We start from the raw sequence: 26,012 nt of genomic DNA on the forward strand, positions 1-26,012 counted from the left end.
CGTATGGTAGGGGCCAAAGACGGAGCCATGTCAGGAACAAAGCGGCCAGTATCTTGTAACTGAGGGACCAGTGATAGCTGGCGGGCGACCTCTTCTCGAACGAAGGCATTGATTTGTTGAATCAAAAGGCTGTCCTCTGATGGAGTGGGACCGCCCAGAGCTAGTGCAGAGATGGTGTCGTCTCTAACACTGGACGGCCGGGTAGAAGCGCGCTTCTTACGAAGCACGTCGTAGCTCTGTCAAAGCTTGATAACGTCATTGACCGTGGCAGGATTTTTCACCCATAGCATCTGGCACGCGTCGTCAGAGATGCCTTTCATGATATTTTCGATCTTATCCGCTTCGGACATTAGTGGATCGACACGCTTGCTCAGGCCAACGATGTATTCTATATAACTGGTGAACGACTCTTCGGCATGCTGAGTGCGCTCACGCAAGCGTTGTTCTGCGCGGAGCTTGCGAACCGCAGGGCGGCCGAACACTTCCGCAAAATTCTTTTTAAATGCCGACCAAGATGACAGGTCTACCTCATGGTTGTGAAACCAGAGGTTCGCCACGTCAGTTAGATAGAAGATTACGTTACTTAGCTTGATAGTGTCGTCCCATCTGTTATAACTACTGACGCGCTCACACGCCGACAACCAATCGTCAACATCTTGGTGGGCTGTGCCACAGAAGAAGCACGGATCACGCTGCCGTAGAGCTCCAGAACACAGCACCGGTGATTGGGAGGGGCGGCGATGTCGAGGCAGTATCGTCCGGCATGCTGGAAGCAGAAGGCAATGTGCGGCTTCTTAGTTCCAGGGTGGACGGGAACATACCCAGCAGCACCTGCACCAATTGTAGGGGTGCGTTTATTCAGTCGACGCAGATGGATCCAGCTGCTCGGGAAGAACTCGCAGCGGGGCGTCAGGCGTAGCGAATCACGAAGACAACGACCAACAGCTTCGTTCTTCAAGCGCCAGCACGCGACGCATGTTAGTTGCTATAACGATGAAGATTACAACACTAATATATATATATATATATATATATATATATATATATATATATATATATATATATATATATATATATATATATATATATATACAAGCAGATAATTGAAGGGGAAATGAGGGTGCTCGTTATAATACATGAAGGAAAGAAGCGAAAAGTCGGCGAGGCCAAGGAAAGCATTGGGGATTATGTTTTATATCCTTTTTTTTAATTTTTACTTGGCTAATCACAGAAACGGGTAATGTAATCTGCTTAGGGGAAAGATAATTAAACACAAAGCAGAAGAAAAAACAACGTGCCGATGGTGGGGACCGAACCCACGACCTCCGAATATCGCGTCCGGGGCTCTTCCAACTGAGCTACATCGGCCGCTGTCCCGCCTGCTACTTTCTAGGGTATTAATGTTGTCTGTATACGAACCTTGAGAGTGTTCACCAGCGCCACCCTCAACCATAGCGGCGGACGTGGAACGTCCTGTGTTACCGCCAGCGTCACGTAGAACGTGATCAAGAGCGAGGGCGAAAGCTGTGTTAGAAACCTCTTACGCTACCTATGGCTTCAAGACTGCCAGAACCGAGACCCCCGTAAGCTACAAGCAGATAATTGAAGGGGAAATGAGGGTGCCCGTTATAATACATGAAGGAAAGAAGCCAACAGTCGGCGAGGCCAAGGAAAGCATTGGGGATTATGTTTTATATCCTTTTTTTTTTTAATTTTTACTTGGATAATCACAGAAACGGGTAATGTAATCTGCTTAGGGGAAAGATAATTAAACACAAAGTAGAAGAAAAAACAACGTGCCGATGGTGGGGACCGAACCCACGACCTCCGAATATCGCGTCGGGTGCTATTCCAACTGAGCTACATCGGCCGCTGTCCCCCCTGCTACTTTCTCGGGTATTAATGTTGTCTGTATACGAACCTTGAGAGTGTTCACCAGCGCCACCCTCAACCATAGCGGCGGACGTGGAACGTCCTGTGTTGCCGCCAGCGTCACGTAGAACGTGATCAAGAGCGAGGGCGAAAGCTGTGCTAGAATCCTCTTACGCTACCTATGGCTTCAAGACTGCCAAAACCGAGACCCCCGTAAGCTACAAGCAGATAATTCAAGGGGAAATGAGGGTGCTCGTTATAATACATGAAGGAAAGAAGCCAACAGTCGGCGAGGCCAAGGAAAGCATTGGGGATTTTTTTTTATCCTTTTTTTATTTTTACTTGGATAATCACAGAAACGGGTAATGTAATCTGCTTAGAGTGGTGAACACTCTCAAGGTTCGTATACAGACAACATTAATACCCGAGAAAGTAGCAGGGGGGACAGCGGCCGATGTAGCTCAGTTGGAAGAGCACCGGACGCGATATTCGGAGGTCGTGGGTTCGGTCCCCACCATCGGTACGTTGTTTTTCTTCTACTTTGTGTTTAATTATCTTTCCCCTAAGCAGATTACATTACCCGTTTCTGTGATTATCTAAGTAAAAATTTAAAAAAAGGATATAAAACATAATCCCCAATGCTTTCCTTGGCCTCGCCGACTGTTGGCTTCTTTACTTCATATATATATATATATATATATATATATATATATATATATATATGTGTGTGTGCTTGTGTGTGTGTATATATATAGGTATATGGCGAACCCAAGCTCTAGTTTCGCCGCGCGATGACAGCGCTGCATTTCTCGCGTGGAACGCAGGGACGCCGCCGGCGCCCACGCTCCGCCGATGTAAAACGTATGTACTAACTATAGTGTTGTGTCCTGGGCAGCCACAACAGTAGCTGAAGCGCTAAAAGACGAAACAACTATGCAGATTTCGTTGTAAGCTTTTCCGCAAGACCTGTTCTGACACGTCTCGTATTCTTTGTGTAAACGGAAAGAACCAATTTTCCCCTTCTCTGTAAACTCAGAAATGTTGCCAGTTGACGGCTTGGAAAGGTATTGGAAGAGTACAATGGCTTAACAGCAGGTCTTGGAAATGAAGGGATGGAGGATCTTCCTGCGTCTCGCTCCCCGCGTGTGACTTGTGCCCATTTTCTGTGCTCTCTTCCTAGTTTGTGAATGATCTGAAACCAACCAAATAAACAGATATCCAGCGTTAGACGTCCGCGATCGACTAGCATTTGCAAATGTGCCCTTATGGACATCTGACTTTTCATTCCTGAAACGACCGAGAAAATATCGACGAACGAGGCGTTTTTGGTGGAAAACATGTGAGAAGTTTTTGCAGATTGCCGCAATACTGAAAATAAATCACAAGCGCAATACCACTCAATCGACACTCAGAGCATCACAGTGCAAATCAAATACATTAAATGAAGCACAGCCATTAGATAAAAACCGAAATAAAAGACCAACGTCACTATATAACTTTCATAAGCTTTGATTTCACCTGCCTGCCGAGCCAGCGAGCTCGTTATGTCGCCTGCAAAGCACGGAGCACGCGTGTGCTTTTGAGTCTGCTAGCTTTCGTGCCTATGAAGGAACACCTTTTGGACTGTATTTATTATTTGACTTCAAAATATGCTTTAGTAACGTCGTATTATAAAGACAAGACCGCATATAGATTTTATGCTACAGTCCAAAATGGTGCTCAACTAACGAGCCGCTTTATTTCACAGTGATGATAATACTTTTGCATATTTAAAACATATAATTCACGACAATATAATTTCATAGCGGACTTACCTCGAGGTGAGTTTTAGTTCGCGTGGGATACGCATTTCACGATCAATAGTTACTCATATCTGTCTGTCGTCTGGTCTACAGTGCAGACGTGAATAAAAAGTTTCTCGCCTTTCATTAAGTTTCCTTCATAAAATTCCGCGGCAAGTTGCCCAATGATCAAGACAGAATGCAAGCGGTATGTATCGATGCGCTTGTGCGGGCGCGTCAGGGCGTGTGCACGTTCTATAGAAAGCGCGCAGTGCATGCTGCGAAGGCCGTGCGCTGCGCCAGTGGCGCCCAGTTTGTGCTTTTCTGTCACAGATGGCGCTGCTCATCTGGAGGGCGAGCATCGCACAGCGATGCTTTGGAAGTCATATATCCAGCGATGCTTTGGAAATCTATATATGCACACAATGTCGAATTGAGGGTACGCGCCTCTCAAATTCTCAGCCGCAGTCGAACGTGACGAACTTGAGATCCTCTCGCGAAAGATGACTATAAACTGCTTCCGGTTACGCTCTGTGTTTGGCCGACTGAAGACCGTGCACATTTACGTGTTTGGCTGGGTACCAGTGATAAGTATTTCCTTATGCATCGAGGGAACAGTGTATCGAAAGCAAACAACTTGGAAACGCTTTGCCAAAGAGTGAAAGTGAAAAATGGCATTTCTATACGTTGCATACCATTCTTCACTCTTGGGCGTGCAGAGCGGAGGACGACAGCCTCACTGCCGGATTCGTGGACGCCCCGGCGCCGCTACCCGGGCTACCTTGCGGGCTTGAGTACCAGTCGGCCGGCGGCTGCCGGTCCGGAGCTGCGCTGCGAACCGCTCGCCCTGGACCACTGCAGAGCAAGCCTGCCCTACAACAGCACCGCCTACCCAAACGCCGTGGGACATGCCACGGCCAGGGAGGTGTACCGTGACCTTGTCGCCTACCGGCAGCTGGCCGACTCCGAGTGCCACCCGCTGGCTGCCGAACTCGTGTGCCGCCTGCTGCAGCCTCAGTGCGACGAGCGCCGGCTAGTGCTGCCCTGTAGGGAGTTCTGCCGGGAGTTCTGGTCCTCGTGCCGGCAACAGATACCACTGGCCGTAGACTGCGAGCACCTGCCCGAGTACAGCGGCACCGGCAGCTGCCACACCAAGCCCGGTGAGGCTAACACATTGCAACGGTTGTCACTCGGGTTCGAGAGGAAATCAAAGCATCCGGGACCCTTCAGACACGCTACAACTTTGCCATTTAACCTGAGCTTAATACCTTTGCCGACTGACATAATGCGGTATGCGTGAGATAGTAGGGATTAGTAGTTAGTATACGCTAACGAGGACCGTAAGGGAAGGCGGAGCTTAACCGAATTTTTTGTTGGCTGAGGGCATTTTTTTGTTTAAAATTACTTGGATTTCAACTTTTTAAAAAGGCTCGTTGAAATGCCAATGAAACCTCTCAGTAGCTGCTGTGTGCGTGTGTGTGGGGAGACAATAACCACAAATTGAGTATGCATAAAGCGCTTTCTGGGGTAGCAGGACTATATCTGGGCACGACATTTGGAACGGGGATTTGCAGCTTTTGGCGCAGGCTGCCGGGGCTTCTTCGACGAGATTTTTTCACTCGGGGAAACCGTGCGGCACCACGTTTAAGGCGTGTGTGCTCGGCCAAATAAACCAGCCACAGTGCATGTAATACATCGCCTAAAGTAGCTATAAGTACAGTTTGACGAGCTTCTTTTAGTTCGGAAGGTTGTTTTTAGTAACGACCGAAGATTTACGGGGAGATTCGAGCTGCTCCTTACAATAGAGTCAAAGTGCAGTTGAGGACGGCCGTATTCATAAACTGCGGTAGCCGCTTTTCGATGGAGGCGACAAACAAGGCTCCCTTGGGCTGTGCGATTTAAATGCACGTTAAAGAACCCCAGGTGGTCGAAATTTCCGGAGCCCTCACTTCGGCATCTCTTATAGCCTGAGTCGCTTGGGAACGTTAAGCTCCTTAAACCAAACCAAACCAAACCCTATGCGCTTGAGAACTACGTTGACGCCACTGCATGCTAGTAAATTCATATTTTCATAAGAAATTCACGTGGTTATGAGGAACATGTGTTCTAGAATAACAAGACAAGCTGTGAGACAAGAACCAAATAAGATAAGACGCATTCTTTGAACAGGCACAAAAAACGAAGAGACAGGATACTCAGTTCTGTGCATTTCGGCCCACATTTTGTAGCATATATCGCAGCTCTGCTATTGTAACGGTCGGGTAATTAGCAAGGACAGGACACATCGTAAAAGTAGCCTAAACGCTTCCAAATGCAGGCTGTGCAAACGAGCTCAAAGCAAGGGGCAAGGAAAGCCACATATGCGACGGCGTCGTCGACTGCCCTGACTTTTCGGACGAAACCTCCTGCGGTGAGTGGCCACTGTGCTTTGAGAACCTCTTCGCAGTACTTGGCAATAAACTAGTACAGTTCACGTTCAACCAGTGGCTTTTCCGATGGACTTGCTTTGTCGAAGGTCCATGTGCGGTACGATATAAAATAGGACCACTTGGTCTAAATTTATCCCTTCTGCCGTGAACTTTTGTCTTTGTTCCAAACCTAGCAAAACGGAACACGCTGAAACCAGTGTTAGACATTTCTCTCAAGTGATACAGATTGAGGCAAAACAAAGCTGCCACTTGGCGGCTTGAAGAGTCCGCAGCGCCATATATAAGGCAGCGTCTAGACAGCCCACAGAATAATAAAGCGATAAACAGATCAAAACACTTGAGCAATGCAGAATAAAAGAAAAAGTCCCTATCCAGATAAAACAAACACCTTCAGCACCAAAGAATGAAAAAGCGATAAGGATATCAAGACACTTATCAATCCGGAAGAAACGAAAAAGTTCTGTGCTGGATAAAACAAACGCCAGAATAGATGAAATCAGGTTAGTCGATCATGAAATAGGTCACTAAGTTTAACAGAGAAACCGCTATATAAATCAAAATTTGACATGTAAACTTTGGATTTGACTCACTTCGATGCGAAACTCTAGGTGTCACCCTGATTTGTTAAATAAACTTTATCAATATTGTTGTTGGGGCTGAAACGTGGAGGCTATCCAAGAGGGTTCTACTTAGGTTGAGGACAACGGAGAGGGGTATGGAACGAAAAATGGTAGGGGTAACATTAAGAGATAGGAAGCGTGCAGAAAGGGTCAGAGAAATAACTCAAGCTACAGACATTCTAGCGGAAATTAAGAAGAAGAAATGGACATGGGCAGGACATGTAGTGCGAAGAGAGGATAACCGATGGTCGCTTAGGGTAGCAAACTAGATTCCAAGCGAAGGAAAGCGTAGCAGGGGGCGGCAGAAAGTTAGGTGGGCGGATGAGATTAAGAAGTTCGCAGGGGTCAAGTGGATGCAGCTAGCAGAGAACCGGGTTAATTGGAGAAATATGGAAGAGGCCTTCGCCCTGCAGTGGGTATAGTCAGGCTGATGATGATGGTGATGATGTTGTTGCAATGTCTTTTTGGGAAAACGCTTGATCATGCTGCGAAAAGAACAGAAAAAGAATTATCAAATTCATTGTATGCAATCAGGAGCCTGCTGAGTTTCGACGAAAGCAAGTAAATGCAGATAGCGAAACTATGTTGCGAGTACCAACGAAACAGTTTCCGTTTTTATTGTTCATACTTCGGTAGTATGCATTAAACCTAACTAGAATGCATGTGTAGGGCCTAGCAACATGTCGTCATACTGTGAATGTTGATAGTTTCTGCTGCGGAAATTTGGAGAAGGAAGGCCGAATATTGAGTTGGAGTTGAGGCGCTCCCAAATAATCTATGCGTTCTTTACATCCCAGGCTGCCCAGACAACCCGTGAGCGTAGCGGCCACGCACCTAACAGGACGATAAAACAGTCAGCTGCTGCATCGCTCTCGATCCAAAGAATGAGGACATGAAAATCCGTACGAGTGGTCTATAATCATCGGCATTTATACATAAGAGAGTCATGGTATGTGAGAGGTGGTTGCATCAACCCGTAAAGCGGCTCTTGTGAAGGGCCGGAGCCTTGCAGTATCTCTTGGGTGTCAAGATGAATCTTGCTAAAAACAAATTGGTATGTTGCAGCAACAGTGGTGCGTGCCAAAAAAAGGTGCGCAGAGAGCTTTAAGTTCCCGACTCCGTAGATTGTCCCCTGTTGGGCTCTTGAGCCGTGCGAGAATAAGGATTTGGCTGCTGATCCCCGCGGAATTCTACTAGCGGTAGCCGTATTCCCATTGAGTGAATATGCTCCTGCGCTGTGGGATATCATCGCTCGTTGATGGTCCTTCACTGAGATGTCCCTTATTAACTAGATCAAAGTACCACCTATGCAGACAACTGCGGTCCGGGCCTCCTACACTGCGGCGACCGGCAGTGCGTCGACATTGCGCAAAGGTGCAACGCACGGCTGGATTGCGACAATGGCGCCGACGAGCAGAACTGCTGTGAGTCTTTCGGCGGAGGGAGCGGCTGGTGTGGAGACCAACGCGTTTGTCGTGCGTGCAGTGAGTCTGTCAGGGCAGCCGCACGGCTACCTGCGCGCCTACCAAAGTGGCCACTTCCACAAGGTGTGCGTAGACGGGCTGCCTGAAGGACGCCGGCGCGACGCCCTGCTCAAGCAGTTGGCCGCCACCGCGTGCACAGCGCTAAACCTCGGGTGAGTGAGTCCCACATCGGCCTCGTGCGGACACTGAGCTCAGCCTCTGGCAGGCCGCCGTCCCGCGTCGAGCTGCACCGCGACGGCAACAGCAGCGATTCCTATCTCCAACTGATGGATCCGCCGGGTCTCAGGTGGGTCCAATGCAAGTCCGCTTCTCGGCGCGGTTTCAAGAATGTGCATGATGGCGCAGGTTCTCCTCTCCGGGTGCGTGCCCAAGTGACCTGGTCGTGTACCTACAGTGCAGTGCCCCAGGTGCGAGTCCCTCTGCTTGGCCTGCACTTGGCTCACTTGTGGACAGGCTGTATATACAAGAAATGCCTAACCTTCAAGTTCCGTTTCTATTCGGTTCACGTTTCAAACTTGGCTGCTGCATTGGTGTCCCTTCATATGACATGGCAAACCAAGTTCATAAAACTGAGACGCAGAGAAGTGAAAGTTGTATTATGTTCACAAATTAAAATTATGAGTGCAGCAATATCTGCTCTGTGCTTCGGGGCTTATAACGCCTTGAAGGCAGGTGATGCTGCTGGAGCCGGCACGCCGCGAATATGACCCCTCTGCCGGATATCGTCGATCATGTCTTAAATGGCTTCTGCTGTGGCAATGGCAGCTTTCCTTTCACCTTTACTGTTTGATGGGGAAGTTTTTACCTTTTTGAGATCTTCAGTAACGCGGTGGCGCGAGTATTTTCTGCTCTTTACTCACAGGACTACTTAGCCAACAAGGCGTTAAGCTAGACTCATGTTTGGCAAAGGAGCACAATAATCATCCAGTTTTTAAATCCAATTGAATCGTACTGTAACCTGGACAGGATAGCGTGTTTATCTTCTTTCACCTTAGATAAAAAGAGAATCAGGGCTGAAGCAAAGGTGTCGAGAGGTAAAATACAGATAAAAGTCGTATATACCTCATTAGCAACGAAACCAGGCGGCGTCCACAATCTGTGGCGCAGGAAACCTCAAATTAGTGAAGCAGGACTTTGTCGTCATCAGTACGTAGAGCAATCAGCCATCAGGACCAAATTACAAAAATCCAGGTGACGTTATGCTTGACATGAACGTGAATAAACCACGACATGTAAGGCCGAACGACATGGCAGCGCTTCTTCGGCGTCGCGTCAGTGTCTTGTCTACCGTCGCTCAGCGCGCGCAGGAGAGGCTGAACAAGCGCATGACGGCGTACGAACTGCCGTCTGGAAGCCAAGGCGTGGAGAGATCCTGGATTCCTGGAAGTTTGAATAATCATCCCCGTCCGTACCTAAAACAATCCTATTCAGTGTCGACGGGAAGGAGACATGAAAGGTGCGGTCAGGAGCGAGACGGAGGAGGACACTTGCCTTCGCTGAAATGAGTTGCGCCATAGAGGCTACCCATGCGTGGCTTGTCATTGGTATCCACCTGCAAAGCATTTCTTGCGTCGACCCTCAGATCGATCTGGCGTTCCCTGATACCTGTGGAACGTTGCTTCGGAATATCGCTTTGGAAGCACCAAACGTTCGCCCCCGGCGACGCCGGTATCCGCGACGACGACGCGGCGCCAAAAACGCTGCCTTATAGCTCGGCCTGAATGCGAGTAAAGGTCGCCTCAACTCTCAAATCATTAATTTCCTAGTGTAATTATTCCGCTTGAAGACAAATTTTGGCTTATGTATAGGTGAAATTCTACCCTAAACAAGGCAAGGCCACTCAACGCACTCTTGTATGCCTTCGTCAATGAGCACAGAAACAGTGCCACCGACATAAGATAAGAATAAAAAATTAGGGGGACACTTAAACTCCGCCGTTGAGGGTATGACGCGACAGCATTTCACTCATTCAATCAACCACGCTCACTCACTAGCACGCCGTACGCGCACATACACGCAAGCACACTCTATGAATATCTCAATTGATTATTTTTTTATTTTTTATATTGGTGCGTTCCATTGCGAGTTCAGTAGAACACGCTTTTTTGCGATCGTCCGCGTCTCCGCCCCACTTCTGTCACATTGCCTCTCGTTCCCGCATCTTGGAATTTTCGCGGCCCCGAACCCCCCTGCCTCTGCCCGCCTAGCCTTCGTCTCCGCCTTCTCAGCTTCACATTTACTTGGCCAACACCATCGGCAAAGACCTGACGTAGATGCACCATCCACACTCGTAGAAGGAAGCTGGAGCAGGCATAGGTGCACCACTCGCACTCGTACAAGACAATGATGGCTCACATGAATGTCCACGATCAAGGGACAGTATGCGATTGCAGGGCAGTATGCGGTCACGGTACTCTATACGATCCCGGACAGTATATGATCGAGGGACAGTATACTATAGCGTGGTAATATACGATCGCAGGGCAGTATACGTTCGCGGGGCAGTACACGTCACAAGGCATGTGTACGGTAACGGGGCAGTATACGATCACAGGGCAGTACACGATCGCGGGGCAGAATACGATCGCATGGACGTAAACAATATGCGCACAGTATACGATCACTGGGTCCCGAATTAGCCTAAATCTGAAGAAGGAACGCAACAGATTAGTAAGAAAGAAACCCATCAACGAATTAGCAGTGAGGGGGAGGGCAGAAGAGTTCAGGATCTCGCTACAGAATAGGTATTCAGCTCCAACTGAGGACAGTGATATTACCCTAGAGGCAAGGAACAATAATTTCAGAGATATCATTACTGAGTGCGCTGTAGAAGTAGGCGGTAGGATAGTTAAAGAGGATACCGGTAAGCTGTCTAAGGAGACGAAAGATTTGATTAAGAAACGCCAGAGTATGAAAGCTTCCAATCCAACAGACCAGATCGAATTGGCCGAGATATCAAAGCTAATCAATAAGCGCAAGGTGGCCGATATAAGGAAGTATAACATGGAGAAAATTGAGCATGCTGTAAAAAACGGGGGAAGCCTTAAAGCGGTAAAGAAGAAATTGGGCATAGGCAAAAACCAGATGTATGCGATAAGGGACAAGGTGGGCAACGTCATCACTAATATGGAAAAGATAGTCAAAGTAGCCGAGGAGTTCTATACAGATCTCTACAGTAGCCAAAGTAGTCAGGACCGTAATGAGATTGGCGGTAGGGAAAAACAGTCAGACGTTCCACCAGTGACGAAGGACGAGGTCAAGAAAGCACTAGAAACTATGAAAAGGGGGAAATCAGCTGGAGAGGATCAGATAACTACAGATTTGCTGAAGGACGGGGGGGATATCGTGCTAGAAAAACTGGCCACCCTGTATACGCAATGCCTGGTGTCATCGACGGTACCGGAACCATGGAAGAACGCAAACATTATCCTCATTCACAAGAAAGGGGACTCTAAGGACCTTAAAAATTACAGACCAATCAGCTTACTGTCTGTTACGTATAAGGTATTTACTAAGGTAATCGCTAATAGAATCAGGACAACCTTAGACTGCAATCAAGCAAAGGATCAAGCAGGGTTTCGGAAACGGTACTGTACTATCGATCATATCCATACCATCAATCAGGTGATAGAAAAATGCTCGGAATATAGCCAGCCCTTATACATAGCATTCATTGATTACGAAAAAGCATTTGACTCAGCTGAAACCTCGGCGGTGATGCAGGCATTGCGAAATCAGGGGGTAGACGAGCCGTACGTGAAAGTGCTGGAAGATATATATAGTGGCTGCACAGCAACCATAGTTCTGCATAAAGAAAGTAACAAAATTCCCATAAAGAAAGGTGTTAGGCAAGGAGACACAATCTCCCCAGTACTATTCACAGCTTGTTTAGAGGAAGTATTCAGAGACTTGGAATGGGAGCAGTTAGGGATAAGGGTAGATGGAGAATACCTCAGTAATCTGCGATTTGCTGATGACATTGCCTTGCTAAGCAACTCGGGGGATGAACTGCAAATAATGATCGATGACCTAGACAGGAAAAGTAGAAAGGTAGGCTTGAAAATCAATATGCAGAAGACTAAGGTAATGTTCAACAGCCTCGGAAAGGAACAGCAGTTTACATTAGGTAGCGAAATACTGGAAGTAGTAGGCGAATATGTCTACTTAGGACAGGTAGTAACCGCAGATCCGGACCATGAAAAGCAAATAGCAAGAAGAATAAGATTGGGATGGAGCGCATTTGGCAAGCACTCGCAGATTATGACTAGCAGCTTACCGGTATCGCTCAAGAGGAAAGTATACAACAGTTGCATCTTGCCTGTAATCACCTATGGGGCTGAAATGTGGAGGCTAACCAAGAGAGTTCTACTTAAGTTGAGGACAACCCAGAGGGCTATGGAACGAAAAATGGTAGGGGTAACATTAAGAGATAGAAAGCGTGCAGAGTGGGTCAGAGAAATAACTCAAGTTACCGACATTCTAGTGAAAATTAAGAAGAAGAAATGGACATGGGCAGGACATGTAGTGCGAAGAGAGGATAACCGATGGTCGCTGAGGGCAACAAACTGGATTCCAAGGGAAGGAAAGCGTAGCAGGGGGCGGCAGAAAGTTAGGTGGGCGGATGAGGTTGAGAAGTTTGCAGGGGTCAAGTGGATGCAGCTAGCACAGAACCGGGTTAAGTGGAGAAATATGGGAGAGGCCTTCGCCCTGCAGTGGGTATAATCAGGCTGATGATGATGATGATGATGATGATGAATCACGTTCCCTCCATGTGTCTCTTGGGCTCCATTCACCTGTTTCCTTGCAATGCTGGCCTGTTTGCCTGTCTAGTTTCATTGCTCGGCCTGTGGGGTTGCGAGAGGGAAGACGACCACTGCTAATCCTTAACATCGAGGCACAGCGCCATGAAAATACTGGATCCCCGTGCAGAGTGCGGCCAGTCCTCAGCGCTGCCAACCACTCGAGCTGTGCGCCATGGAGACTGGCCCTGGCACGTGATGCTCCTGCAAGCCAGCAGGCACATCTGCGATGGGACGCTGGTTGCCGACCGATGGGTGCTCACCTCCGGAGCCTGTCTGCAGCAAGGGTGAGTCGTGAAAAGGCTAGTTTCTTGAACGAGGGACGTATTTTGTTTCGGGCAAAATTGGGCAGATTGATAGATCTGTTGCATACCTGAAGCTAAGAGAGACGGACAGAGGCCAATCTCGCTCACATACGCTCTCTGGGCACAGTATACCATTTTACAGGTATCTGCAAGAATTCTGAACGGAGATTTTTGCTGCAAAACATCTGGGAACACGAGCTAAAAGGTTACGCAAGTTCAGATGGGTATGAGTGCGAGGGCTATTTGAAGAAATGGGAGCGACAAATTATCCAAAAATTTCTGGTTGTACTCGGTGGAAGGGATGGTCATCACAGTTGGCATATTTGCTTCACTGAATGAAAGCACAACTCCAGAGGTAAACCGTAACTACCTAGCTGGTTAAAGAGAGAAAAGAAAAATATCCTAAAAATTAGGCGTTAAGGTTAAACCGAGTTAGACGTGCCACGGTTTACTGCGGTTTGGCTGTTGGTGGGCATCTATTTCTTTTTTTTTTTTGCTCTAAGTTTTGATTCGGCCACTCTTCAGGATATGCACACATTAGGCAAAGTGTTCCCGTTCGGCGGTGTCGTCTTCTTACCCGGCTCACTCGGCGCGCGGTCTGACGTAGCAATTGCGCGGTGAGCCTATGCAGGCAACCATGGCGCGCAGCAAGATGCCAGTCGCATCGCATCGGGGCTGAGTCGGTGCCAGTCCGTCCCGTTGTCCGTAAACACAAAGATGCGCGGTACCCTCCCTTTGTGCGCACTTTGTTGGCCCCACGATGCACTCCTCAGTTGGCGCTTGACTACGGGTGAGCTTGGGAAGGTCGCACTCAAGGTCAAGCCACGCACGTCCTGAAGGACCATGTTCGCACTTAAATTTAGAGGTCACTGCAGAAACTGCATTGGGAGAACACGGAAGCATTAGCGCTACCACGACGGTTTTGTAATTTTTACTGTTTGACATTTTAGCGTTTGTAATTTTATTTTCCTTTTACCGCGAATGCACTATTTCACGAGGTCTAACCGGGCCTTCAGGATGTGCGCGACAGATGCTGCGCCTTTTTTTGCTGTAAACCAATTACTAATGAAATTAATAGGAATGTAAAATTCTAAATAGTGATGATCGTATTTATGAACAAATACTAATACAGTAATCCATGATGATTAGTGGGACAAAAGAATTGAATAAAAACTTAAAGTAACAAGAAAGATCATAACAACCAAAATAATTTTAAAATACACAGGAAACTAAAAATAAAAAACACTAAAACGTTAAACGTGAGACCACGCCAGGGTCAGCCGGCACTTCTACTGTCTCGGAGGAAGAAGCACGCCGTATCCTGCGCGCTGAGTTGGAACGCCATAAACGTTAAGACTTTTGCCTAATGCGTATATATTCTAGAGCGTAACAAAATCGAAACTTAGAGCAAAAAAAAAAAAACAAATTCCGACTAACAGCTAAACCGAATTAAACCATACTTTTGCGAGTCTAACTCGGTTTACCTTTGTTGGAACCCCGCTACTTTTTTATTTCTCTACTTTTAAATTTACTTTGTATTTTATTTATTTTTCTTGATTTATTTAGTTTTTATTTTTATACCGCTAATTATCATGGATTATAATAATAATAATGTTTATTTACACCAAATGTGTGCATAGGATGAGGGAGCACAGCAGAAAAAGTTGTCGTAATGACAACTTGACAAGGCCCCCAAAACAAAACAATGACGGCTTCACATCGGCACTGCAGAAAATATAAATTAACACAACTTTGAAACAGACAACATTCTTCACAGGGGGAGGAAAATGGAATGAGAAAAAAATAAAAAAACTAATAATTTTATTAGCATTGTTATTAATTGCCATCATCATTATTCATTTTTTCATAATGCTTTCACACGGGACGCGACAACCAAACTCTCGACGAGCATTTTGCGGACGCAGAGATCTAGGCCGCACTGTCTGAACTGAAGGCCAAGTCTGTGCATGGACCAAATAAAGTCAATAATAAGATGCTGCGGAACCTAGAACTAAAGTCGGTCACAGCGCCCACGGACTACTTGAATGAGTGCTGGGAGAGTGGTAGCGTACCCTAATCCTGGTAGCACGCCAAGATGATTTTTATTTCAAAATCCAACAAGAAGATCGACATCGATAACCGAAGGCCAATCTCGCTTACCTCCTGCTTAGGTATTCTAATGGAGCATGTTGTGCTTAATAGACTGCAGGACTATGCCGAAGAATACTCGCTTCTACCACACACCATGGTGGGCTTAAGAAGGGGACTTTCTACACAGGATGCCATGCTTCAACTGCCACATGACATCCATTAACAGATCTTAAAAGGTAAATACGCAGGCTATTCTGGCTATCGACCTAAAGAAAGCGTTTGACAATGTTTCCCATTATACCATACTAGAGCACCTAAACAATATTAACCCTGGACGAAAGGCTTACAACTACATCAAGGCCTTTCTGAGTGAGCGCTTGGTGGAACTGCACGTGGGCAATTTGAAATCCGACTCGATAAAGCTGGGAAACAGAGGCACCCCTCAGGGGGCTGTTCTCTCTCCGTTCCTCTTTAATCTGCCACTAATCAAGGTCCCGGACTCATCAATATACCAAGAATAGAGCACAACCTGTGCGCGGACGATATTACGGTGTGGGCAACAAAGGGCTCTCATGGTGAAATCGAGGCCGCTCTTCAAGCAGCTGCAGACGTCATCGATGAAGAGGCTAGGAAAGCAGGCCTCGAAAGCTCCCCTGAAAAATCGGAGCTTATATTCGTTCATAAATGAAAATAAATGCGCCCTTGACTAAGTCATTATACAGGGCATGGAAGTAACAGATTTGGAGGATATGAAGATCCCGGGGCTCAGGCTCCATACAAACTCTGGAAACGTGCACACAATAAACAAACTCAAATGAGCGGTCCACCAAACAGCCAGACTAATACAAAGAATTACTGATAAAAAACGAGGCATGAAAGAACACGACCTGTTCAAACTCATAGACGCCTTCATGATAAGCACGATTGCGTACTCACTCCCGTACTTAAAACTCAGAAAAGATCAAGTGCAGAGAGTCGACTCCATCGTTAGAATGGCTTACGAAACAGCCATGGGCCTGGTTCGCTCGACTCCCAATGAAAAGCTACTCAACTCAGGGTCCACAATGGCCACGAGGAACTCAAAAAAGCACAATGAACTGCCCAAATAAGGCGCCTGTCTAGCACGCCCGCCGGTAGGAGAATACTTCAGAGACTATGTATTGGGGGCGAGCCCATCCAAGACTTCCCTCAAACTATTCCATGCGACATCCGAAAGAGGTTCACCCTCAAACCTCTTCCTCGGAACATAAACCCCCACGTACATCAACCGAAGAGAAGCATGAGCTGAGAGCCTGCACAAGACCCTGAGCCGGCTATAGGATATCATCTACATCGACGCCGCAGAAGACACGGAAGATCCTATAAATATTCGATATGTGGAGCTAGACACCCCAGCATTAGCTCAGCGAGCCTGGTTATGGCGGAGACGGTTTCCACATTCAGACCGCTAGTCGCGGAGGAGGCAAACGCAACTACCATAGTAAGCGACTCCACGTTGGCGATCAGTAACTTTTCTAAATGTAGGGTTTCCATTCCCATCTCACAAATACTCATTGAAGTAAAAAAAAATTTTCTTTCTTAAGAGATGTACTAATATGGACCCCAGCTCATGCGGGCAATCCGGGAAATGAGGCTGCCCACCAATACGGTCGAGAATTAGCCGGCCGAGCGTGGGCTCAAAATCAGGAACCGGAACCTTTTGTGGCGATCATACCACGAACTCACTGCACAGTACAAAGCAATAAAAATATTCCACCACCCTCTAAAGCACAGACCAGACAACAGCATGTCATACAAAGACAGCCCCAACCCAAACTACATATCAAAATTCATATATAAAGATTTGAATCTCTTCTGCCGCTTTTGCGGGGAGAAAGACAACTTCAATCATAAGATCTAGGTGTGAAAAGCCCATAAGCCTCCCTCAGAAATCTTGCCTGATCCCTCTAAAGGAGCTTGGGATAAGGTAAGGTCCAGCGATGACCCTGACATTCAGTTCAAGGCCGTCGAATGGGCCGGCGTCGCCAAAGGTCTCCACGGCCTGCGGCACTGTAGCTAACTTCCCTCTATTCCTGCAAACTTATTCACAATAAAGTTTTATCAGGCTCATTAGTAATTGATTTACAGGAAAGAAAAGGCGCAGTATCTGTGAAGGAGATCCCGAAGACCCGGTTAGACCTCGTGAAATAGTGCATTGGCTCTAAAAGCGGATTTGACCTGCCGTCTTGGGCGTTCAAAAACATAGCGCTGATTAACTGCTCCACAGGAGCAATTGAAAAGAGGGATGCTAATTATATTCTTACTATTTATTACCTGGAGGGGAAGCGGGCGTCACCCTCTATGCGAGTTTTTTTTAAAGGCTGCTTTTATCCACTATGGATGCATTATGAACCTGAACAGACACGGTGTCGACTGCAGTACCATATAATAATTAAACACTAAACTTTGTTTGCAATTACAAATGTCCTAACATACAGTATGTTGATTTTAAATAGCAAAAAAAAAAAACGAGAAAAAAGCACGCAAGTCTAAAATTCGCCCAGACAAGAGGGGGCCTCTTCCTTCCGTCCAAAATTACCCACCATCAAAACATATTTTTACGCTAACAGACACACCATGTAGACCAATATATTTTTCTAAAATATTTTATCGTTCAAACACGTTAGGAGCATTTTTGCTGGCATTTGGATAAATAGCAACATTTGATCGGTGTCGTGTGCTGTTCGCAACGTGTGGTCCTTGTGATCATGTTCATGCCTCGAGGAAGTAGGAATCATGAATTCGCTTCTTCGTACAGAAATTGCCCCAGTGACACAGCTTGTCGAAGCACCTTCTAAAAGTACATGTCAGAGACCTCGACTCAGTGCAGCACAGTGCGAGTCAAGGCAGCAGCGATCGCGCTTCTTGTTCTTCTGGCGCTACACTGCCCCCTTTCCGAAAGAAGCATCGTCCCCATTCTAAGCGAAAAAGAAAGCACCCGCAAAAACATGAATAGTCTCTACACGTGTTGGTTAGCGCGAAAGATGCAGCGGAGAAAACATGGAAGGGCTCCTACAGGGTAACACGTAATACGGCTTAATCCGGACAATGTGAACAACTTCAAGACGTGAGGCGTGACGATGGTCGGCTTCCGCTGGGAAGCACCTCGTGGTCACCGATGCGACAAATAACCGTGCACGGTCTAATGTTTCTGAAAGGCTTCGACGGACCCAGACCACTAGGTTCCCCATTTTTTCCCCTCTGAGGTTTTGCTGGTAACTAAATCTTCTTTGTATGTAAATATTTCGAGAAGCTTTGCGATGACCGAGGCTCGGCTGGTTTATACGCAGAGTAAGAAGGAGCGTACAAGCTTGAGAAACACGCAAAATAGGCATTACAAGCGCTGTATGTTTTTTTTTTCTCTCATGGGCCCATCGCTCGGTAAATTACTCTGTTCCTCTTTTTATTTTTTCTTTCTGCAGTTTATACTGGGCCGCGGTGGAGGCTACGATCGCCTGCGATTGAGCCCGCGTTGAACATTTTGGCAGTAATCATTGTGTTAGAGTGCTCTCAAGATCAGCTGTGAAGTTTGTTATGCTTGGTAGCCCACATCATTCCATTCCAGTTTTAGTTGTAGGTTAATCGTCAGTGTGTCATGAGATTCAAAGGCGCGGCGGTCGTGGTCTCTCTCAAAACAACCTATCGAAACACGAAAACTCTAGAAAAAAGATACTGCCAATTTGTTTTATTACTGGTGCGCAGCGACTTCGTAGCAAAAAAGCGCTTATTTGAAGCATATTTTTCACATGCGCATTATTTCTCGCCTCCCAGTTTCCGGACTTATTTCCAAAGCGATACTGGCCCCAGCGCACAAACAGTACTTCTCCCAGTGCATCGCGGATGCCAGCGACACACCCAGCGTCAAAAAGCTCATTCCAGCAACATAGTAAGCCTGATCAAATGAGCAGTTCGTCTTCCTGCTCTTTTTAGTCTTTTTCGAGCCAGGACTAAACATTAATCCTCCAAATTTGCATACGGCACGCTTTTTGCCGCAGTTCGGAGTAACGGCCCGATTTGAGGACTCCTCACTTGAGCCGGCATTTTGCTTAGAGGCTTTACTGACACTATCATGCGGGCTGTTTAAGATGGACTTTCCTTTTAGAAGTGAGATGAGAATCAGCCTCGCAGGACCGTTGCATTCTGACACGTAATCGGTATAGGATTCGCAGGCGATTTCATGCGGCTTGGTTAATCGGGGCTTTCTGTCAAATGATAAGACCAAGCTCCCAGGACCCTTACCTGGGACCCTTACTAGGACCCAGACACACAACCTTATATTATGCGGCCTGGTTAATCGGGGCTTTCCTTCCTTATTGGAAGCCTCCCAGGCGTTCAGACACGCAGTGCTATCGGCTTAGCAGGCGAATTCGTGCGGCTTGGTTGATCAGGGCTCTTTCAGATGGGATGAGGTCAGGTGGAATGAAGGACTACTTCTGCTACAGACAAGGCCTTTGGGTTCTGGTGCCGAGATGCGGACATCTGCTCTTTCTTCATGTTGGTTTATTTTGTCATGATAAGCCAACTCGTATGCGTGAAAACTAGGTACCGGAGCTCACCTGGTCTTTACGGCAGTGCATACTTGTTTGCGCTGGCGTCTGTCTCTGTGCTGGTGCAATAGATTTTTGGTTCAGAATAAGATTGTTGAGCCGGTGACGTAGTAGAGAACCCTCGTCCTCTGTCGGATGTACAGAAACGTGAACTCGCTTAGGCAATACGTTCTTTGCCGAAGTTATTGGCAGGGCAAGAGCGTATAGTAAAATAGAGGCTCTGGAAAAGCAACAAAAACAAATAGATGAGAAATTCGAGAATTTCATTTTAAAAGTGACAAATTAGCAGAGGGTCTGCCGGCTGTTTCCACGCTTGAAGACAGAGTAGAAATGCAGGCTCAAAATAACCAGCTTTCTAAAGCTACGCGGAACGTACTAATCAATCTGGGCGAATTAGAGTGTCGTTCCCGTAGGAAAAATTTGTTGTTCTTTGGTATAAAAGATAGCAACGATAAGGAAACATGGAACGAATCAGGGGGAAAAAGTGTTTTAAGTATTAAGTTAATCTTGCTTCTTGAGTCCCGTTTACTTCTCGACTTTCACCATTGCTGTTTTAAGAAAGCATGGTCAACAACCGACCATCGTGTTGGCTTTGAAAGTACAATTCGAGGAGGTTTTGTTGAAATGCAATGCTGCCTGGCGGCAGGGCCGGCCTGACCTCATTTGACGCCCTGTGGGAATTCTGACAAGCACCCCCCTCCCCTTCGGCCGTCATACTCATTTTTTTCTTTATATTTACTTTTGCTCTATTCATTTTTTCCTCAAAACACAGTTCATCACCTGGCTGAGGGAAGATCAATAGCGCCAGCCAGAAGTCGTCACCATGACACCGCCCTAGATTATACCTAGGTGCCAGCGGGTCACAGACCGCTAATATTATAAGTAGCCGATAAGGTCTAAAAATACGTACCTTATCAGTGAAAAATAAGTTTAGTTGCATTTCCATACAACTTGCTCCTGCAAGAAGGTATTCTTCCAAGACGGTATTCTTCAAGAAGGTTCCGCGCACGAGCAAAGTGGCAATATTGGCTGCTTGTTTGATTTCAATCTTTATAAGAAACCAGGCAATGCTAGAGGCATGAATAGAGCGGACACCAAAGCGACACTTACTATAGCTATTGCAAGATAAATAGCAGCAAGTAGTTCATCGCGATGAAGGGACAAATAAGTGTCCATTTAGGAACGAGTAGTCCTATAGAGCTAGGTCTCTACTTATTGAGCGCAGTCGGTTGACTCCATTGTATTGCTTCCAAGCCCTGGAATTGGCACACTGTCAAAACAGATATCCATACGCCCGCACATCCTCAGTATTAGATGGCGCGGCATAAGACAATTTGTGTTGCTGCACTTTTTCCGGCGTACTGCGCATTAGCCTTCCAGCACTTGAGACACTGCGAGCCAAGAATTCAGGCATCAGATCCCCCTCCTCCACCCAAACTAAATGAGGTCTTTTGAGGCACATATCAGTCCGTGCGCCTTTATTTTATAATGCATCAGGTATTATGAACACAAGAAATATCAAGGGCTCTCCAATGAAAAATTGTGAAAGCCATATTGCCACAAAGTTTAAGGTAGGGATTTTACGCTAAACAATGAATAAACAAAATCTATTGAAAAGAGAAATTACAGTACGTGTTAAATATAACCACGAACATACCAAAATAAAATTTTGCAACTTATTAATGTAATAGATTTTACAGTCTAAAACAATAATATGGCTTCTACACTACTCTTGTCAATAGTGTTTTAGCAGCCGTACCGCTACTACGGTCGCCGTACTTGCACACGTCTTGCTTTACTGGCTTCACGCATTGCCGTATACGTACCGTCTGTTGCAGAAGTTTGCGGCCCAACGCGCCGGGCAGAGGAGCAGTATCGCTCCCGAGAGGCGGCGCTGCGACCGCCGGCGCTGCCTGGTGACGTAGCTATAAAGAGCAAGGAGGCTTGTTCTCTTCCCCTCATCCCGCGGTTGATATCGCACATCTTTGCTCTCAGCCGCGGGATGAGGGGAAGAGAACAAGCCTCCTCACCCTTTATAGCTGCGTCACCAGGCAGCGCCGGCGGGCGCAGCGCCGCCTCTCGGGAGCTATACTGCTCCTCTGCCCGGCGCGTTGGGCCGCAAACTTCTGCAACAGACGGTACGTGATTTCTGACGATGATAGTGGTCATTAGAAAACGCAAATATGTAGGTGGTTGCCATGGCTGAAGTACTTTTTTGAAACAGTCGTAAAATAAAAAAATTCTGAAAACCACTTTTCCAATTTTTCTTGACATTTTTTTTTTGCGCCATCAAGATATGTAAGCAAGGCCTATAGCCACTTTTGTGCAGTTTCTCAGCTTCGTGACATTTTTGTGAGTCTAGATGGGCCAGCTGCCATGGTCTTCTATTCGGCACGCGGTCGTGGGAAGAGATGTTCTTTTCCCTCAGCTCACACTTGCGCGAGAACGGCCTGACCGAAATGGAATGCATGGATGCGAACGAATATATGCATTTGTTCAGGCTCAGTAAGATGGACTATGCGAAGCTGCTGGCTACTCATCCCCGAGGAATTCGTCAGCCCGCAGGGAGTGCCCGGCGATGAGGCGCTCGGGATGATCGCCTGGCGTACCCGAGTCGCCTGTATGACCTGGAGCTCTTTTTTAACAGGCACAGTTTAGTCGTATCTAATGTCGTATCGTCAGTGTTAACTCACAGTAAGCTCATATCTGCGCTCACTGAGTACTTTTTAGTATATAAAAGAAATGCGCAACAACTTAGACAGGACACAGGAAGAAACACATACAACAGTTCACAACTGTTGTATGTGTTTCTTCCTGTGTCCTGCCTAAGTTGTTGCGCATTTCTTTTATATACTATGCAGAGCCAACTAGCCCGACAACACGCCCTTCTGAGTACTTAGTACTCAGAAGGCCCGTTCGAAACCCGCCGCCGGACACCCACCGGTAAAAATGGGTACAAGCGTCCCCCGGCCTGGCGCCCGGCTCTCAAGGGGTGTGCGCTTGGAAGAGGCTCCGCAAACCCCGCTGCGCTCCTTCTGGGGCAAAATAGTTTCGAACACTTCAGCCTGCAAAGGTGGTTCGAGTTACCGTGTTTCACGGGGTTCAAAACTGAAAACGAGTCGTGTCCTGCACACGCGAAAACTCAGAAAAGCCTTGTTTCAAGTGCGAAACGCTTTAAGCCAGCGTGTCGAAAGACGTAAAGGTTCACTGAAACTGATGAAGTTCACTTCTCAGAGATCACTGCAGTCCCATAGCAAGTCCGGATTTCCCGCCTGTCTGACTTTGCGAGAAAGTGTACGAAGCCGTGGCCTAGTGGTTAGGGCACCCTTCTCGGCTGCGGGAGGTGGTTAGTTCGAAACCCACCGCCGGACACCCACCGGTAAAAATTGGGTACAAGCGCTCCCCGGCCTGGCGCCCGGCTCCTCTGGGCGAATGTGCTTGGGGGAAGCTCCGTAAACCCCTCTGTGCCCTCGCGGGCCACAAACCCAGTTTCAAATATCGCAGCCTGCTAAAGGTGGTTACCCTCGGCTGAATGCCGCGATGCCCTCAATGCCCCTAGCGCAACGGCATCTCCTCAATGAGGAAGCGATAGCATCCTGTGCGAATCCCCTCCCAGCGCCACGGTGCCTCCGCGATGACACTTTCGCGAGGCGCGCACACCGTCGCCTGCAGTTCTGGAAAAGAACAATCGCCAAACTCTGATTACGCTAGCAAACAGCGATCAGTAGGCGCGTTAAAGCGTGTTCTGATTTTTTAGTGCTGGAAACCCTTGTGACTGCTGCCCACACCCAGTTTTTTTTTTCTTTTGGCCCTACAGCCATGCTACAGCCATGGTGGAAACTCGACCTGTGAGAACCCGACCTTTGCAGGTCATTAGTTGTTGGAAACTTTAAGCCCTCCAAGGAGCACAGCAGGGTTAGCAGAGCCTCTTCCAAACGCACACCCCTGAGAGAGCCGGGCGCCGGGGGACGCTTGTACCCATTTTACCGGTGGGTGTCCGGCGGTGGGTTTCGAACCTCCCGCAGTCGAGACGGGCGCCCAAACCACTCGGTCATCGCGTCTTGGAACGGGTTTACGGTATAGGTACGGGAGGAGGACGTTTGCCATGGATATATATTTGAATATGGCCGTATTTGCCGTAGTGTTTGCCGTAAGATGATGCTAAAACACTCTATTATGTATTTCTTCGGTGCTGAATAACAGTACCTCGGCGGCGGACTTATGTGAAGAAAGTTTCACGGAACACTTTTCTTCACAGACATGGGTAAAAGTTCAGCGGGGAAAAATGATTGTTGCCTGTGTGATCTGAACCTGCACAAGTCAAGTTATAGGCCGGATAGTGCTTGTCAGGCTAGAACAGGTTAGTTTAGCCTAAGAGAATAGGCTTTTTCTTGTACTTTAAAGATACATTTTTCCGTGTTTTTTTTTGTTTCTCCTTCAAAACTTTAGGGTTAAGAAGTTCGCAGGGGTCAAGTGGATGCAGCTAGCACAGAACAGGGTTAAGTGGAGAAATATGGGAGAGGCCTTCGCCCTTCAGTGGGCATAGTCAGGCTGATAATAATGATGATGAAAACTTTCACTGCACACATATAAATTTAGCCTTTATGTCTTCCTTTTATTTCACGTACAAACCCTCTTGATTAGTACAGTGCTTGAAAAAATACGTGCAGCCATGGGTTGCCATAAAGAATATTAGTTTTTCTTCAGTCTGCCACAGGGTAAGGAGGAGATTTCAAAATTAAAACAAACCACGCAGACTCAGGAAATTCAACCTCTCTTTTCGAAGTAGCCACAATCGATGTATTAGGCGCCTACGTGTTGCGCTCCAATAAAGGCTTCTACCGCTACTACTACATACTGCACGAAATTTCGTCCACAGTCACAATCATACACGTAGCAACAAGTAGCAAAAAATCGTTCTTTACTCAAAATTAGGATTAATTTATTTTTGTGTGCGAATGTTTTCTAGGATTCATAATTACAATCATTTCTTTCGTCCAAAACTAATTTTTTTCAGTGGCCGAGTCATTATAGTCTCATAGCCCAAACTCCTGCGCTCATGAAAAAGGCGGTCAACAAGGCACCTTATCGACCGTCAGATCCGTTTTCGACCTCAAAAGCGTGTTTTTTTTTTTTTTTTCGAAGGTGCGCGCTCCAACATTGTTTGCACCGACAGCATGCTGAAACGATAAAAACGGCCATCATGCAAAGCATGCGTTGAAAGGAGATTTAGGTGACAAAAAAAGCGAGACTGAGGCAGGCACTGTACAGACAGCACAGTAAAAATTCTTCTCCCCCCCCCCCCCCCCCCCCCCCACCAGTGGGTAACAAAAGAAGGCGGGAATCGCGCTATGTCTCGAGGAAGAAGCGGTTCTTTACCAGAACTATTTTATTGCGATAGCAATACTGCGCCAGGTTTCGATCCGTCGCATAGTCCCCCGCCACGCGTGGCGGAGGCCACGCTTGACCTTGGACAGCCAGGGAGGAGGAACAGAAGAAGAGGAAGGAGAAGAAGAAGACTGGTAACTTACGCTCTCGCGTTATGCTCTTAAAGGGTGAGCTTAAGTGCCCCAATAATGTAGCACCTTACATTGATAGGGCGTGATAGGGGAATAATGTAGCAGACCAACGAAGCTTCCGCGGTTCCTATCGCAATGCAACCAGAGTTAAACCACAACTAATGTTTTGTAATTTGAGCCATTAACGGGAGGCGGCGCTTCCGTTTTTGCACGGCGATGGACATCCCTTGGAACCTGGTGCAACGCAGCGGTGGCCCAGAGGAAGCGCCTCTACCACTCGAGTGACGCAAGCCGGCCGGCCACCGCGCTGTACTCGGCTGCTAGTGATGACTCTTATACTGACGACGATGGGTTCGTGCCAGTGCAAAAAAGCGAAGACTACGCCGACGAAAAGACTCGTCCTCATCCAGCACGTCTACGCGTCATCACTGCGCGAGGCCCCCCGACACACACTGTCCTGTTTGTGCAGAGACGCCAACAGACAATCTTAACCTACTCAACAGGCAAGTCAGGTCTGTGTTCATTG

The 26,012-nt window shown here is 47.2% G+C and overlaps 1 protein-coding gene across 2 annotated transcripts in view; it reads left to right on the top strand.

The window, feature by feature from the left end:
• LOC146206995 (atrial natriuretic peptide-converting enzyme) overlaps window positions 1-26,012 on the top strand; it is a 253,409-nt gene that overhangs the window by 157,100 nt on the left and 70,297 nt on the right. For both annotated transcript variants that reach the window (XM_084591738.1, XM_084591728.1), the window contains 7 exons: window positions 4,373-4,813; window positions 5,971-6,063; window positions 8,016-8,126; window positions 8,188-8,338; window positions 8,392-8,472; window positions 8,532-8,593; window positions 13,116-13,272. In XM_084591738.1, coding sequence (XP_084447864.1) covers window positions 4,373-4,813; window positions 5,971-6,063; window positions 8,016-8,126; window positions 8,188-8,338; window positions 8,392-8,472; window positions 8,532-8,593; window positions 13,116-13,272 — 1,096 coding nt within the window. The remainder of the gene's footprint in view (window positions 1-4,372; window positions 4,814-5,970; window positions 6,064-8,015; window positions 8,127-8,187; window positions 8,339-8,391; window positions 8,473-8,531; window positions 8,594-13,115; window positions 13,273-26,012) is intronic.

Source organism: Amblyomma maculatum, chromosome 1 (assembly GCF_055883805.1).
Source record: "Amblyomma maculatum isolate TAMU_Amacu chromosome 1, ASM5588380v1, whole genome shotgun sequence".
NCBI classification, from domain to species: Eukaryota; Metazoa; Arthropoda; class Arachnida; order Ixodida; family Ixodidae; genus Amblyomma; species Amblyomma maculatum.